Here is a 13,996-nt window from a genome sequence, read left to right as displayed (position 1 = left end):
CTCTGATAGGCTGTATCCTTGAACTTTAAGCCCGATTAACTTTTCCTCCTTTAAATTGCTTTTACTGGCTATTTTGTCACAACCACAACAAATATCACTATCACATCATGCGACCCAGGAAAAGCCAAACCTTTGTCTCAGCCTCAATGGCCAGAGAGGGATGAAAGTGCCCACCGACCAGAGTGTCTTGCAGATGTCAAGCTAGAACCCATTTCAAGTGCTCAGTGTTAACACATAATCTTCATGTTACTCTGGTGCGCCCCCCCATCAACCATTGTCCATCCCAGTTACCTGGGCAAGTGGCCCCTTGCTCTCCATCCTGGCAGGAACAGACATTGGGGGCGATGCAGATGCCACTCCCACAGCCAAAGGAGCAGAGGGCTGAGAGGAAAGATGCCAGTAAGGGACTGGGCACTGGCAACGCACAGCACCGGCATGTGCTGAGAAGGCTTGGGGTCACAGGGATGAGTACTTACGCAGAGTACAATGCCCGCCACCCATGGAAGGGGCCCAGCCAGGGCAGCAGCCGCTCCCGAAGCCCGAGAGGCAGACATGGGGGCCGAGACGACGCCTGCAAGAAAAGAGCACTCTCTACAATCTGTATGACAAGAGTGGCAGAAGCTCCCAGCTTATCCACTGGTCTGTAAGTTAGCTAACAGAGCTCTCCAGAACCCCAGGGAAAAACAGTGGGAAACTTACAAATGACCCACAATCCCTCCTGGGGGCAGGACCTGACAACAGTGTAAGCTCTTATCGGTTCACTTCAACATCTAAAGTACCCAATAACTGCTCAAAAAATGGGAGGCCAGAAAAGGAAGAAAGCAGAAGGTCTGGGTGGCATCTCCTAGGGCTGCCAACAAGGTACCCAAGGTTGGGCCCAGAAGGGTCTGCCCAAGCAAGAACACCCTCTGGAGGTTCAGGTGACCTGGAGCCAGTGTCAAAAACTGACATACAGTAAAGCTGTAAATATGCTACTGTCCTCACTTTCAAAGGATAGACAGGATCCAGTGATGGGAACTGAGCATAACAGAGCCCCCAGGAGGGCTGTGTAGCCTTGTGAAGAGGGCCAGGAGAGGGTCCCCAGAAGGACAGCTTCCCTACTGCAAGCAAAAGAAGACCAGAGAAGTGGCATGAAAAGGAGGAAGTGTATGGGAGGGGTATTCCAAGCAGAGACTACAACCCCAGCCATGGGCTGGAGCAAGGATCACGAATCCAATCAAGGCAATAGGTGTCAGATGACTTTTTCGACATAGTCAGAGCTGATGGGAATTTCATCCCACCAGCCAGAGCACCCTTTCCGTGCCTGTCCCTGTATCAGACCCAAAAGATATAGGGCAAGACAGGTTTTCCTGGCTCTTGGGGTTAGTAATCTGTGTCAAATGTGGGAACCTTAACAATACAGAAAAGTTTGCTGGGGATTGCCCCTGGGGCCAAGTCCTTTTCCCTCTCAGAAGTCAAAACCAGAGAAGACAAAACCAGGGGTTGACAATGTCACACACACACACACACACACACACACACACACACACACACACACAGGAGCAATGATACCAACAGTGAGGAGGGTCCAGCAGCTGGACCCTCGAAAGAGCTAAACAGCTAAGGCAAAAAGGGCCCTGAAAGGGACATGAGAACATGCCATCAAAGTGGTAAATGGTGGGGTTGGTGTCTGGGAAACTGGCGGAGTTCCACCCTCAGGTAGGCAGGGGCATAGCACCCACCAGAAAGCCCCAAAAAGCTTCTCACGTGTGGCAGTGCCAGGGAGGCAGGTGACGGTAGACTGAGTCTGCACTAGGCTGGTTCAGTCCTCAGAACTGGCAAGGGGGTCTGCGGAACCCACGTGCTGAGCTGTAAGCCCTTCCTTTAGGGCTGCCCCTGCTGTGCGCCCCTGGGAAGATGTGGCAGTGGGCCAGGCTACCCTCTGACACCATGTTCCCTTGCTATGAGCACCACGCACACAAGATCACCACTCCCTCACCACTGGGCGGTGTTTGAGGACTGGGTCACACTTGGGAAGGACGACCAGGTTGGGAAAAGACACGCCTCCCGCCTCTTCGGCCTGTGCACACATGCGCAGAAAGCAAAGCATAACCCTAAGCCTCCGGTGGCTCCAAGGTCCAACGGTGTGCGCAGAGCAAGGGACACTGAGAAAACCTCCAACCCCAAGGCAACGGGTGCAGAAGCGGAGGAGGCCCCGCACCAAAGAAGAAAGCCAGGCAGTGGAGACCAGATGGCACGTGCTGGGGTCCCCTGGACACTGGGTCAGCGCCCTCAGTACTCAGACCCACCCGCAGTCGGGACCCCATCTTCCATTTGCCCTAGCCAGAGCAGTCCCCAGCAAGGGCCACCCAACTGGCACAAACTGCTCTTTGTCCAGACCCCCTTGTGTGCCCACACCACAGAGAATACCGGCCCCGCGGCTGCCCTCTGCCAGTGGCTCCCAGCTCCAAGCTGTGGCGCTTGGTGGCTGGGCCGCTGAGGGGCTCCAGGCTCTTACCTCTCGGCCGAGTAGTGCCCAGGCGCCTTCCTCCCGGTGTAGCCCCGGGCCGAGGACCCCAGCAACAGGATCACAATGCAGGCAACACGGAGCAACAGTCCAGCCCACATGACTGGCAGCAGCGGTCCTGGACTCCAGTGGTCTCAGGGCCCCCCGCACCGGGGAAGGGGCTGCCGACCTTGTCCCTCCTCCTAGAAGTGATCCAATCTCCCCAACAGCTGGCAGGAGGAAGAGGACGCCGAGAAGAGGGCTGGGGTTTGGGGGAGGACTGCCTCGGCAGGCAAGGGGGGGGGGTGTCCTTGCACCTAGGAGAGAAACACACAAAAGGAGCGCCGCCCGCCGGTGCCTCTCTGGGAGGCGTGGAGCCCGGGGCGGGAGCAAAGATCAGGGACCCCGAGGGCGGGGTTTCACCCTCGGCCCACACCCCCAGCCTGAGTTTGGGAGTCACCTTCCACAGAATGACTGAGGGCTTCAGATCAAAACCTAGGTCGGAAAGACACTTCAGGAACAAGGTTTTTGGGTTTCCGTGGAACCCAATACATCTGTCTTCTCAGGTGAGACTTGTGGACACTCAATCCCAGGACCCTGAGTCTCCTGAGCCTAGGCAGTTTTGACTCTCCCCAAGGCGACCAACAAAGTGGTTAATCTGTTCCCCATCCAAAGGGACCTCCAGTGGGAAATTTAGTCACGCAGTCAATAACCTTGGTTCCCACAGTCTAATCTCTGCTTCGTTCCCTGAGATACATCAGAAGCCACCTCCCTGCAACTATCTTCCATTTGACACGACATGCAATCAGGAAAGGAGTCTTTCATATTGATCACATTTGGGACCTTCAAAGATAAAGGGACATCCAAGCTCAGAGAATTTATTTTGTTTTGCGTGTGTATATAAACTGGAAACTTTACAGGAGAAGAACAGCAGGAGAAAAATAAACTGATGCAGAAAAGAACATAGTGGAGAGTTCACTTCGCCCTCAGATCTAAGTCTCGCGCGTTGCTGTAAGTCTTCTGGACCCTTAGGTGACCCTGAGGCTGGCACTCAGAGGTCCTTCAGACTTTTTAGGGCATCTTTCTAGCCTGGAGCAAGCGGAGGCTGCACTTGCAACTGTCACAAGAGCACACAATGGCCACCAGGTGCTCTTCCTTCCCATCCCTAGGAAGCTTCTTTCAAACCACTATGCATAGGATAAATTCCCTTAACTCAGCCCTCCTGGCTCATACCACATGTCACTCACCATACAGCATACCTCTGCCACTTCTGTTCCTTGCTGTAATTTAGGTGGCCCCACAACCTACTCTGCAGAACTTATTCCCTGGCAGGGTTTACTCCACACCCCTCAATGGCAGGTGGAAGATCAGAATACTAATCTCCCCAGTTCAGCATTCTGGATATAGCAAAGCAGAAATTCCAACTGGAGTACCCCCAAGCACCTCTCTGAGCTTGCCTAACATCTATTTCCTTAGTGGCCTCGGTCTTCTGGCATCCGCCTTGCCACTCACATCGGCTGTTGGCTCCTTCAGTGTCGTTCGTTCTTCCTCACCTTGTTTGGTCCTGGGTCTTCAGTTGCGCCTTTCACGTCTTCAAGGACAAGTCTGGTCAGATCCCTTAACTGATGCTTACCTGGTGCTTCCTTCCCACTTTTGTGGTTTATAGCTTAACAAAGAGAGATCCTTCAGTGAGTAGCAGATCCAAGATGTTGGCTGCAGAATGCAGGCCTCTGGCTTGACCCGCTTCCAAATGACCACGTGATGTGAATCTGTTTCTAGCACTCTCCCCAAAGACCCCTGCCCTTGGGAGGCTTGGGGTAAGGATAGCTCATCAGTGCCTGCATGGAAAGGCGTGTCATGTTGGCTGGAACAGAGCTCTATATGATGACCTTTTACCCTGAGAAGTGATTAATGCTGTTTAAGAGGGAATTGGGGAGTGTGAAGGCAGAATGTCAGCACTGAAAGGTTTCTGGAATTCAATCTCAAACAAATATATACAAGAAATACAAATGAGACAGACAGACAATGGTAAGCTCTCACGTATCATGTTACAGCCATGCTCAACCCCGGTTCTCCTCCTCACCTCTGTCTCTGAAAGGAACAGAAGTGGATGTGGAATCTTGGTGGAATGAGTTTGACTCTGCATGAGGATGAAGTGGTAATGATTCATACCTAAGGACCAGAACCTGAGCAGAACAACTGGAGGAACCCCAACAGCTCAATACTGCAAGGACTCTAGATTCCAATTTCAAGACAGACCCCTGATGGCAATCAAGGCAGTTCGTCTGTGGTGGAAGTCAACCCACTAAAGAGGCCCAGATAGACAGGTGCATGCCTATCAGTTTAGCACTCTGAGTACACCAGCCTAGGCTACAAAACAAGACCTTGTCTCAAAAAAGAACACACACACAAACACAACACCAGAGCTGTGTATGGTGCCCCAGGCCTGTAGTCCAGCACTTGGGAGACCTAAAGCCAGCCTGGACTGGAGTATGATACAATCTCAACCCATCCTTTGAAAATAAGCCTGCCAGGTTAGGCCCAGTGTAGCACACCTTTAATCCTAGTTTCAAGAGGCAGAGATTGAGTTGCCTGTTGAGTTCCAGGCAAGCTAGGGCTAAAGTAAGAAAGGCCCTGTCAATATATCAAAAAACTAATCTGCTAGAACAGAACCATCACCCAGCACAATTAACCTGTCATCGTGAATCTCATTGAAACTGAATTTTGCAATCTGGAGGTTATTGCTTGCCTGGCTTGCTAAAACTGGTCTATGGTAATAGAAAAAGCCTTTTTCATATTTAAACTTTTTAAATTTTATATGAAAATTGGTGTGAAAGTATTAGATCCCCTGGAACTGGGGTTACAACTGGGTTGTAAGCTGCCATGTGGGTGCTGGGAATTGAACCCGGGTCTTCTGGAAGAGGCAGTGACTTCAACTGCTGACCCATCTCTCCAGCCCCTAAACTTTGATTTTAAAGAATGTGATTCAGATTCAAACTCAAACTGCAACTTTTGATATGTTGATTATTCTTTTTCTAGAGACCCCACCCCTAATTCTCAAAAATTCTGGCAGGTAAGATGTCAATGAGGCAGACTTACTTGCCAGCAGGCCCAATGCTGGGATGCTTCCTTGCCTTTTATTTTCAAGCTAAAATCTCTCAAAATCATAGCTTAATTTGAAACCCCAATTTTGGTACTTTATCAAAGACTGGTTTTGGTTGGTTTGTTTGACAGGATTTCTCTGTGTAGACCAGTCTGGCCTTGAACTAAGATCTGCTTTCCTCTGCTGGGATTTGAACCAACATCATGCAGCTCAAAGGCTGCAAGTATGTTCAAGATCAAGACTGTACTACTATTAGGACAGAGCATCCCTTATTCCCAAAGGCAGAATATAGGCTCAATCCATGCAAGACCAAATGGTAATTCTCCAATGTCCTACTCCTATACTTTCAAGCCAAAGGCTCTGTCAGATCAATCAGAGGAATAAGATGCAAAGGGAGGAGCTGGAGAGATAGCTCAGCTGTTAAGAGTATTCACTACTCTTGCAGAGGACGTTTGGTTCTTAGCAGCTATAGCAGGCAGCTTACAACCACCTCTAACTCCAGCTCCAGAGGACCTGACGCCCTCTTCTGGCCTAATGTGTATAAATCTACACATAGACACAAAATAAAATCTTAGCTGGGTGTGGTAGAGCATATACCAGTACTTGGGAGGTAGAGGCAGGAGAATCTTTGAGTTCAAGGCCAGCAGCACCTGAGGCTGGCTGGGAATTACGGTGACTGTACAATGAAGACAGGAAAGGCAGCCCAAGTGGCCTCAAGGCTGCCTCATTGCTATCAGAAAAACAGAATATCTTTCATGCTTCCAGAATTTCACTCTATCATCCTTGAAATCCCACCCAAACCAATCATGAACAAAGAAGGGGTACAGACATTACTATCCGAGAAGCAAGATCTGACTGCAGCTACCACACAGAAAATGCCACTTGGGTCAGCAGGCAATGCAGAGTACACCTCAACTGGGATGCTGCACAGCTGGGCAGAGGAAGAAAAGCAGAAACAAACGCATCTTTCTTTTTAGAGTCTACTTTATTTGGTAAAATTCAGAAACTAACAACCAATTCACAGCCCCCTACCTCCTTCTCTGTGAAGAAGGGAGTTCCCCGAGACAAAAGGGCTGTGGCTTGGGAATTATCCACCATCCCAGGTTTCCACTCAGGCAGCCCATGGCCTGATAGGCCTTCAGGCTGATGTTCTCAGAGGCAAGAGAAGAAAGCAAAAGAAAGCTCTCACTTCAACACAATGAAACCCTCTTGACCCTCTTCCCCCTACCTCAACCTCCCCACACCCACAACCTACGTTAGACAGTAGAGGACGAAGCATGAGTGTGGGTATCACACACATACGTGCACAGAGCTGCTTCTTGGCCAAAGAGCGGCAAAAGTCCTCCCTAGAAGGAGCCAACTGGCAATACCATTCAAGGACTAAGTGGTCCAAGGTGATGGCTTATAAAAATCCAGGGAGAAAATATTCCACTTTCAGCCCGTTCCTAGGTCTCTAGTAAACTGGTTTTAGTTATAAAAAGCCCTGTTTCCACACAGATCAGCTGTGGCTCTAGGGGCAGGCAGCTCAGGGAAGTCTCCCATGCCAAGAAAACAAGAGTGGGAAAGGGAGGGAAGGAAGGAGGGCAGTGCCTTTAGGGAGGGTCAGGAAAAGAGCCCATCTATCCTTGGCTAATGGATCCGAGTTAGCTCCTCCACGACTTTGATGAGGTCATCTGCAGTTGCTTCTCGCTTCATACCACTGCCATCATCATACTGAAACGAGACAAGAAGAAGGGCCATGTAGACAAGACAGCACGCTCATCTCAGTAGGCTGAGAGATGCCCACTGGCCACCATTGCTGCAGCAAGAAAAAAGGTTTCACCAAAAACCTGGCCCTAGTCCTTAGGGATCTGGTCAGTCAAGCTGGCTGAGTCCTCCGCTACTCATTATTCCCTCCCAGGAGCACCCTCCTCAGTAAGCCCTCCTGAACTCCACAACTGGTAACGCTTAGTTCCTCCAGGAATCTAACTCCACCGTCTACCTTCTGGTCTTGCTAGAGAGCCCAGGCCTCTTGCTAAAGTGGTGGGGCTAACTTAGGAAGAGCTCATAAGCCTCAACTATACCACCTTTCCCTTTGACTCCTCTTTGGGTAAGCATTATGGAGGGCCACAAAGGGCTACTGGCCCCGTGAATTCTAGGAGAAAAACCTGGAGTAATCAAGTATCCAGAAATAACACCTGTTTACAAGGCCTAGCATGAACACAGCACAGCTCACCTGAAGGTTTGCCACAACCTCCTGCATCTTGGGGCGGCTGATATCTAGGAAACTCTCAATCAGGTCACCATCGATGAAGCCTGTAGCTGGTTCTGTCTTCCGCTCAGTGTGAAAGGATCTCCAGGTGGATAGGTGAGTTAAAGAATGTAGCTGCTCTCACTCATTGCCACCTCTGAGCAAGAGGGAGTCAGAAGTGGAATAGGAAACAATCTGTTTCTACTAAAACTATACTGCTTTTGGAGAGTTTTGGAATGGAAAAAAATGTAAAAATTATTGCTAAATCCATTTAGGGTTACCTTAAAAAAGTTATGGTAAAGCCCAGATAAATATGGATGGTCTCAAAAAGTGTTGCACGTGAATTTGATGTCCATATTACACAACCTAGTCTAACCTCAAGATCCTTGAATAAACTAATACTTAGGGAGAGAACAGGCTATCTGAATGTGAGCAAAACACCGAGACAGTACCCTCCCTGAGTCAGCCACATAGGCAGAAGCTTTTCCATGCCTTGCCTGGGAGGACCTAAACTGCTCCTGCACAGGAAGGTTTCTGGTGTCCCTAGATGGCTGATCCTTTAGTTTCTGGAGTTTCAGTTTCTTTACTCTCCCCTGTTCTTCTGAGCCTTCAAAAGATGTGCTCCTACAGTGATCTGAGCTCTCTTTAAGGTAGACCTTGTAGAGGAACTCAACATAATTGTATATTCCAAGATGAACCATCATAGCTTAGTGTGATTCACTAGATCACCACCCCCTTTACTATTGTGTGTGCCTGAAAATTTTTATACACAAAAACTACAAAGACAGGCTGAGGAGACAGTTTAGTCAGTAAGGTGCTTGCTGCACAAACATGAGGACCTCAATTTGACACCTAGTAAAAAGCTGCACATGGGGAACATGCTTATAATCCCAGCACTGGGGAAACAAAGACAGGAGGGTCACTGGGGCTCACTGCCTAACCAGTCTATCCTACACAGTGAGCTCCAGAGTTCAGTAAGAGACAATGTCCCAAAAACCATGGTAGAAACCTCCCTATGCATACATAACGTTAAAAACAAAAAACAACCCTGTTCTGTGCAAAAAACCTAGTAAAACATTTCCGGAAACAGCTATGATAAACTCAGTTCTCTGCATGTGCTGGAATGTGCTTCCCAGTAGACAATTCTCTGGGCAGGAAGGATATAAGGAGTGTTCGATCTTGCCCACACTTTTGATGACCTTATTGAGTCGGTTCTGCATGTCCAACAGGAGGTTATACCAGCTCTCTGACAGTGAGGTCACCAGCCCTGAAGAAAGAAGGGGCAGTGAGGTATAGAGCACTTCAGAGCCTAGACAAACCAGGGACAAGCTTGCTGCAGCTGAGTGTGCCCTACAGGAATGACCTTACCTATCATGCCGTTGACTGTGCCAAAGAGCACCGAGCCCTGTGTAGGGGTAGAAGTCTCGCCCAGATTCTGCATAACTAGGGAGCCATGGCAGAACACATTGACAAACTCGCCCAGGTGGAAGAGACCAACCTCCTGTAGGTGCTGCCGCTCCTCATCAGTGGTGGCAGCACTGAAAGACATGAGATGTCACTTTCTGAACCCATTTCCCTAAGGAGGCCTCAACACAGGACCATGTTTGACCAGATACTATGTACTGAATACCCTGGGGAAAACTATCCTGGGAAAACCATTTGGAGGGCAGTCTACAAAGCCTCTAAGTCTTAGAAAAGGAAATTCTAACTATCAAGGGTCACACTTAAGTCCCATATAGCACCCAACTTGCTCAGCCCAACAGATCCAGAGGCCCAGTCCTAACCATGTTCCTGCAAAGGCCACACACCTGTCCTTCTGGCACACAAACAAGTTAAAGGCATTTTCAGCTCCCAGGAAATTGTCATCATCCAAGATTTCCACAGCACTCATCCAGTTGGGATTAAAATCTCGGGCAATCTGAAAATAAACAAGAACAGTAAGTATAGTCTCCAGTATGTATGGAACCCAGTTCTGAGATTCATCAAGCTTTTGGTCAGAAGCCAAAGCCTACCTGCAGAAGGTCCAGCCCTGTGTTTAATTACGACCACCTTAGAGATTACCTCTCAGTCCTATCCCCTCTTCCCTCCTCCTCCCACCCTAAAGTTGGCCAACACAGGCCATTGGTTATAATTTCAGGATAAGCAAGGTGGGGGAAGGATACTGAATGTGGTTGAGGGAGGACCTTCATCACTGGACTTGGCCATGCTTTGCCACTCAATACTGGCAAGGAGTCATTGTACGCAAGAATTCTGAGCTCAAGTCCTGCACTACCTCTTCAAAGTTTCCTTCCATGGGCTTGTAGGCAAGTAGCAGCACTGAGCGCATGAGGTCGCCCACCAGGATGAAGTCACCCTTGGTCTTCAGGTAGAGGGCCATGATGTTGTTGTAGTGATTACACTCAGTGCGGAGCTCCTTTTCTGTGGTCCACTCATAGAGCCGCACCTGGGAAGGCACAAGGTATAAGCCTGGGAGCCCAGCCCCGACTCAATCATCCACTCCCTACAGAGTAGGGTAGGTTGGAAAACAGTCTATGTGGTTTATGAGTGAACAGTTATTTCAGTACATATACTGCTGAAATAGGAAAACTGAGTGTAAAAAATTATGAATAGGATTTTTTTAACATAAAAGGAGTCTAAGTAAAGGAGATAAATGTGTAAATTTAACACTGTAAATACCCTTTTTTTGGTTAAAACTGGTAACTAAGCTATAGTAATATCCCTTTTTAAAAAAAATCCACCTACACAATCTCCTAATCAGAAAGAATATTACCTATCTGAACCCTTTTGAAACTTGTTTATTCCCGAAATTTTTTGTATGAACCCAATAAGCAGAACAAACAATGGGAAAAGCCAACAAGAAACACTTGTTTGTGATAGAGGACTCTGAAGAACTAGATTCTATGGCCACTTCCAGCTGCCCCAAGGCGGTTTAAAAAACAACAACAACAAAAAACTATCTCTCCACTGCAATCAATTTCAACCTCTTTCCCAAAAGAAAGAAGGTACTTCACAAAACAGTATTTGGCATAGCCCAGGGCTCCACCAGCTTAGCTTATCTGAGCTGACAGGCCTCCCTGGTAGATCCTTCAGGGCACAGATAATCTCACCACAGCTTCTACACATCTATAAACTCCTTGACTGAATGTATTAAGCCATGACCACTTAAGTATTTTGTCCCCCCCCCCAGAGTCCTACCCTCCCAGGTTGGCACTCTTAAGGAAAGAAATGTCATGACTAGTAAACCTCATAAGCAAGGTCACTACCCACATTCCCTTCACTCTAACTGAAATTGGCCCTCTTTCTTCATTCATTAGCAATGAAGAAAGGCCATCTTCCATGCTGTCCCCCCCCCAGCAGCTTTCAGATGTGCGCCCCATGCTGAAGTTCACCTTCCCTGGCATACTTGGAAATAGTCATCTCTTACCTAATCCCTACAACAGGGCTATAATCCTTGGTGACTTTACCGTTCTCAGAAAAGGTCCATTCACTATTACCACCAAGGTACACATCTTTCCTAATTATATACTAGTATTTAAAGCTCAGAATCCATTCTCTATTCCCACTCTTCTGTTATCTCTAAAACATACGTGAAACTCCTAACAGAATTAAGGGAGAGACAAAGTGTGCAACTTGAAGCACAAGGCCACATGCTATGAACCTCACCGTGCTGTTGATGCTGGCAAGCAGCTTCCCATTAAACTCCACCATAGAGTACACAGCCCCTTTCACTTCCTTTTCAGCCACAGTCTGTAGTTTTCCTGGGGAACAGGAGAGATACTCTTTAGTCTCTTTTATAAGCTCACGTTTCACCAAGTAAAGAGCATCCCTTGGTTGCCTATCTGGCTTAGATTTGCCTATAACCTCTCTCAACTGAAAAACCAATAGAGTCAGCATATACTGACATGAAGTACAGCTTGAAGCACAAGTCCCTAGACAGTGGAAGTGACTCCAGTGGGTACCAAGATCTGCTTCCCACTCCAAGTCATTCTGTTTAGGCTCTGAGATCTTAAGAAGCTACCTGCTTTGCCAGAATTTCATATCCCTCATAATCAGGACACTGCCCACCACTTACCATCTGAATACTGGAACACCACAATACGACCTTGCTTAGGCTCTGCCTCTTCAGGATATACCATGGCTGTGCCCACAATGAAGTATGTGTTGGGGTCTTTGCCCAACTTGCAGGAGACTAGGCTGAGGGCATACTCGTTTTGTAGAAACTGATGGGCATGAAGCACTAGGAGAGGAGAGAGATGCCTGTTTAATGACACTTTCCTCCATTCACCCTCACAATCACATGCTTCTGTGAGGCTGTGGTAGTATAAGAACACGTGTCACGTGCTGCCCCTGCCTCTCCAGACTGTCCATTCCCACAGAATGCCCAATGCTTCAGATTTGGAACAACTGACAGGTGTCAGTGATATCTTCTCTGCCCCACCCCCAATCTTGCTTATCCCTTAGGAGAGTCTACCACCCTGTCAGGATCCAGAAACATTCTAGAGCCCAGCATAGGCTAGTTTACAGAGAGAACGTAGGTGAAAAGGACAGAAAAGCTCATCTGCACCTTCAAAAGTGTGCTGGTCAATGATGAGGAGGTTGTGCACCTCCACCTCTTCTCCGAACGAGGTCTCGTGAGGAGCAGTACTGCTAGAGAATAGCTTGCTGGAGCTGACGCTGCTGGACAGGGCCTGCCGACAGAGAAAAGGCATGCCATCCCTCTTAAAGCAGAACAGGGGCTGGAGGTGCACAAGGCGGAGCGTGAACTAGAAGGCTGATGCCGGCAAAGCAGCAGAGCCTGATGAACAGAGTGTTTCAGAGTAAGCTAGGGACCTGAAGGTAAAGAGCCAGATCACACATGCAAATGACATGTTGGCCCAAAATCGAAGGATCATGGAAGACAATTCAATAGCAATGTTGCAAGTCAATCATGCAAAACAAAAAAGATGAACTCAAGCAACCTACAAAGCGATGCACTCTACCGTCAACGGGAAAAGTCACTTCAAATAAAAATGGTGAAGAGGCTGATGAGATGACTCAGCAGTTAGGAGTACTTGTTGCTCTTACAGAGAACCTAGCACCCACATAGTGGCTCTACTAAATAAGTCCCATTCCTACTGCCATCCTTCTTTGCCCACTGTCCTCACCTGGGTGCTGGCACTGGGCCTCAAAGCAGTTGTGCCTCCACTAGTGTCTTGAACTTCAATGCGGCTGGAAAGGACCCCAAAGCACTGAGACACTTCCTGATAGCAAATCTTCCTGCAAAACAAGTATGGGGCAACAGTAAAACTCAAAAGTCTGAGACACTATCTACCTGCTCCCTCTGCATCTCCCTGGTCTACACTCACCTGGGAGATTCGTAGAGGGGAACTGTGCGAATGTGGAGTTTCTGGATCTCATCGATGGTGCCAATGGTGAGGGTGCTGTTATTGGCCAGTGCCAAACTGGAAAGAAGGCTTGCAGTTTAGAGTGACTTCACAAGGAAAGACTTTCCCAAGACAGAACTACACCAGCTTAACCCCAACTCATACCACTTCACCTGGGAAGAGCTAATTCCGATGCCTGGTTTACCAATGAGGTAAGTCTTCCATAACTGGTCTGAGTGGACCTAACAGCTTTGGCTAAGGTTCAGCCAAGGTTGTGAATCGAGAGTTCTAGGTAGCAAAGTGAATCTCACATACCAAGACTCACTGGCTGGCCCAACCCTCAGTACTTTTAGCCATTCATTTCTATTAAGCACCTTTCCCCATGGCTGCTGAGTGGAACTAGGGAAGTACATAATGATCACTAAATCTAATCTTAAATTAGAATGGTTCTAAATTAAAATGTCAAGTGTGTGGTGGCATACACCTTTAATCCTAGCATTTAGATGGCAGAGGCAGGTGGATCTCTGAGTTCCCTGCCAGCCAGGGTTACAGAGTGAAACCTTGTCATTTCCCATGTTCTCCCCTAAAAAAGACCCCGTCTGAAACTTAATAATGTAAATCACCTGAAAAATTCTTGGACTATAGAGATTATAAAGCCTAACACCTCAGAATACGAGGTCTCAAAAAATCCCTATGCTGTTTTTTTTCAGGATTATACTACCCATTACCCACTCATACTTACTTTGCCAAAGCTTGCAGATGTTTCTAATAAAAATCCCCATCCCTAATCCCAGCACTCGGGAGGCAGAGGCAGG

At 48.1% G+C, this 13,996-nt stretch overlaps 2 protein-coding genes across 3 annotated transcripts in view; both read right to left on the bottom strand.

Moving 5' to 3' along the window:
• Nucleotides 1–2,788, bottom strand: part of Vwce (von Willebrand factor C and EGF domains) — a 33,041-nt gene extending 30,253 nt beyond the window's left edge. The window contains exons 1-3 of the mRNA XM_005369646.2: nucleotides 2,498–2,788; nucleotides 477–571; nucleotides 292–381 (exon numbers count right to left, since the gene is read on the bottom strand). Of these exons, the coding sequence (XP_005369703.1) occupies nucleotides 292–381; nucleotides 477–571; nucleotides 2,498–2,607 (295 nt within the window). The 5' untranslated portion in view covers nucleotides 2,608–2,788. The remainder of the gene's footprint in view (nucleotides 1–291; nucleotides 382–476; nucleotides 572–2,497) is intronic.
• Nucleotides 2,789–6,554: 3,766 nt separating this feature from the next.
• Nucleotides 6,555–13,996, bottom strand: part of Ddb1 (damage specific DNA binding protein 1) — a 27,825-nt gene continuing 20,383 nt past the window's right edge. For both annotated transcript variants that reach the window (XM_005369643.2, XM_005369644.2), the window contains exons 17-27: nucleotides 13,164–13,259; nucleotides 12,963–13,074; nucleotides 12,383–12,506; nucleotides 11,891–12,055; nucleotides 11,482–11,576; nucleotides 10,091–10,261; nucleotides 9,627–9,736; nucleotides 9,187–9,356; nucleotides 8,983–9,085; nucleotides 7,804–7,927; nucleotides 6,555–7,301 (exon numbers count right to left, since the gene is read on the bottom strand). In XM_005369643.2, coding sequence (XP_005369700.1) covers nucleotides 7,218–7,301; nucleotides 7,804–7,927; nucleotides 8,983–9,085; nucleotides 9,187–9,356; nucleotides 9,627–9,736; nucleotides 10,091–10,261; nucleotides 11,482–11,576; nucleotides 11,891–12,055; nucleotides 12,383–12,506; nucleotides 12,963–13,074; nucleotides 13,164–13,259 — 1,354 coding nt within the window. In that variant the 3' untranslated portion in view covers nucleotides 6,555–7,217. The remainder of the gene's footprint in view (nucleotides 7,302–7,803; nucleotides 7,928–8,982; nucleotides 9,086–9,186; nucleotides 9,357–9,626; nucleotides 9,737–10,090; nucleotides 10,262–11,481; nucleotides 11,577–11,890; nucleotides 12,056–12,382; nucleotides 12,507–12,962; nucleotides 13,075–13,163; nucleotides 13,260–13,996) is intronic.

This window comes from Microtus ochrogaster, unplaced genomic scaffold (genome assembly GCF_000317375.1).
Source record: "Microtus ochrogaster isolate Prairie Vole_2 unplaced genomic scaffold, MicOch1.0 UNK56, whole genome shotgun sequence".
Taxonomy (NCBI): Eukaryota; Metazoa; Chordata; class Mammalia; order Rodentia; family Cricetidae; genus Microtus; species Microtus ochrogaster.
Note: the sequence above shows the minus strand (reverse complement) of the source record. Positions and strands in the feature narration are given on the sequence as shown.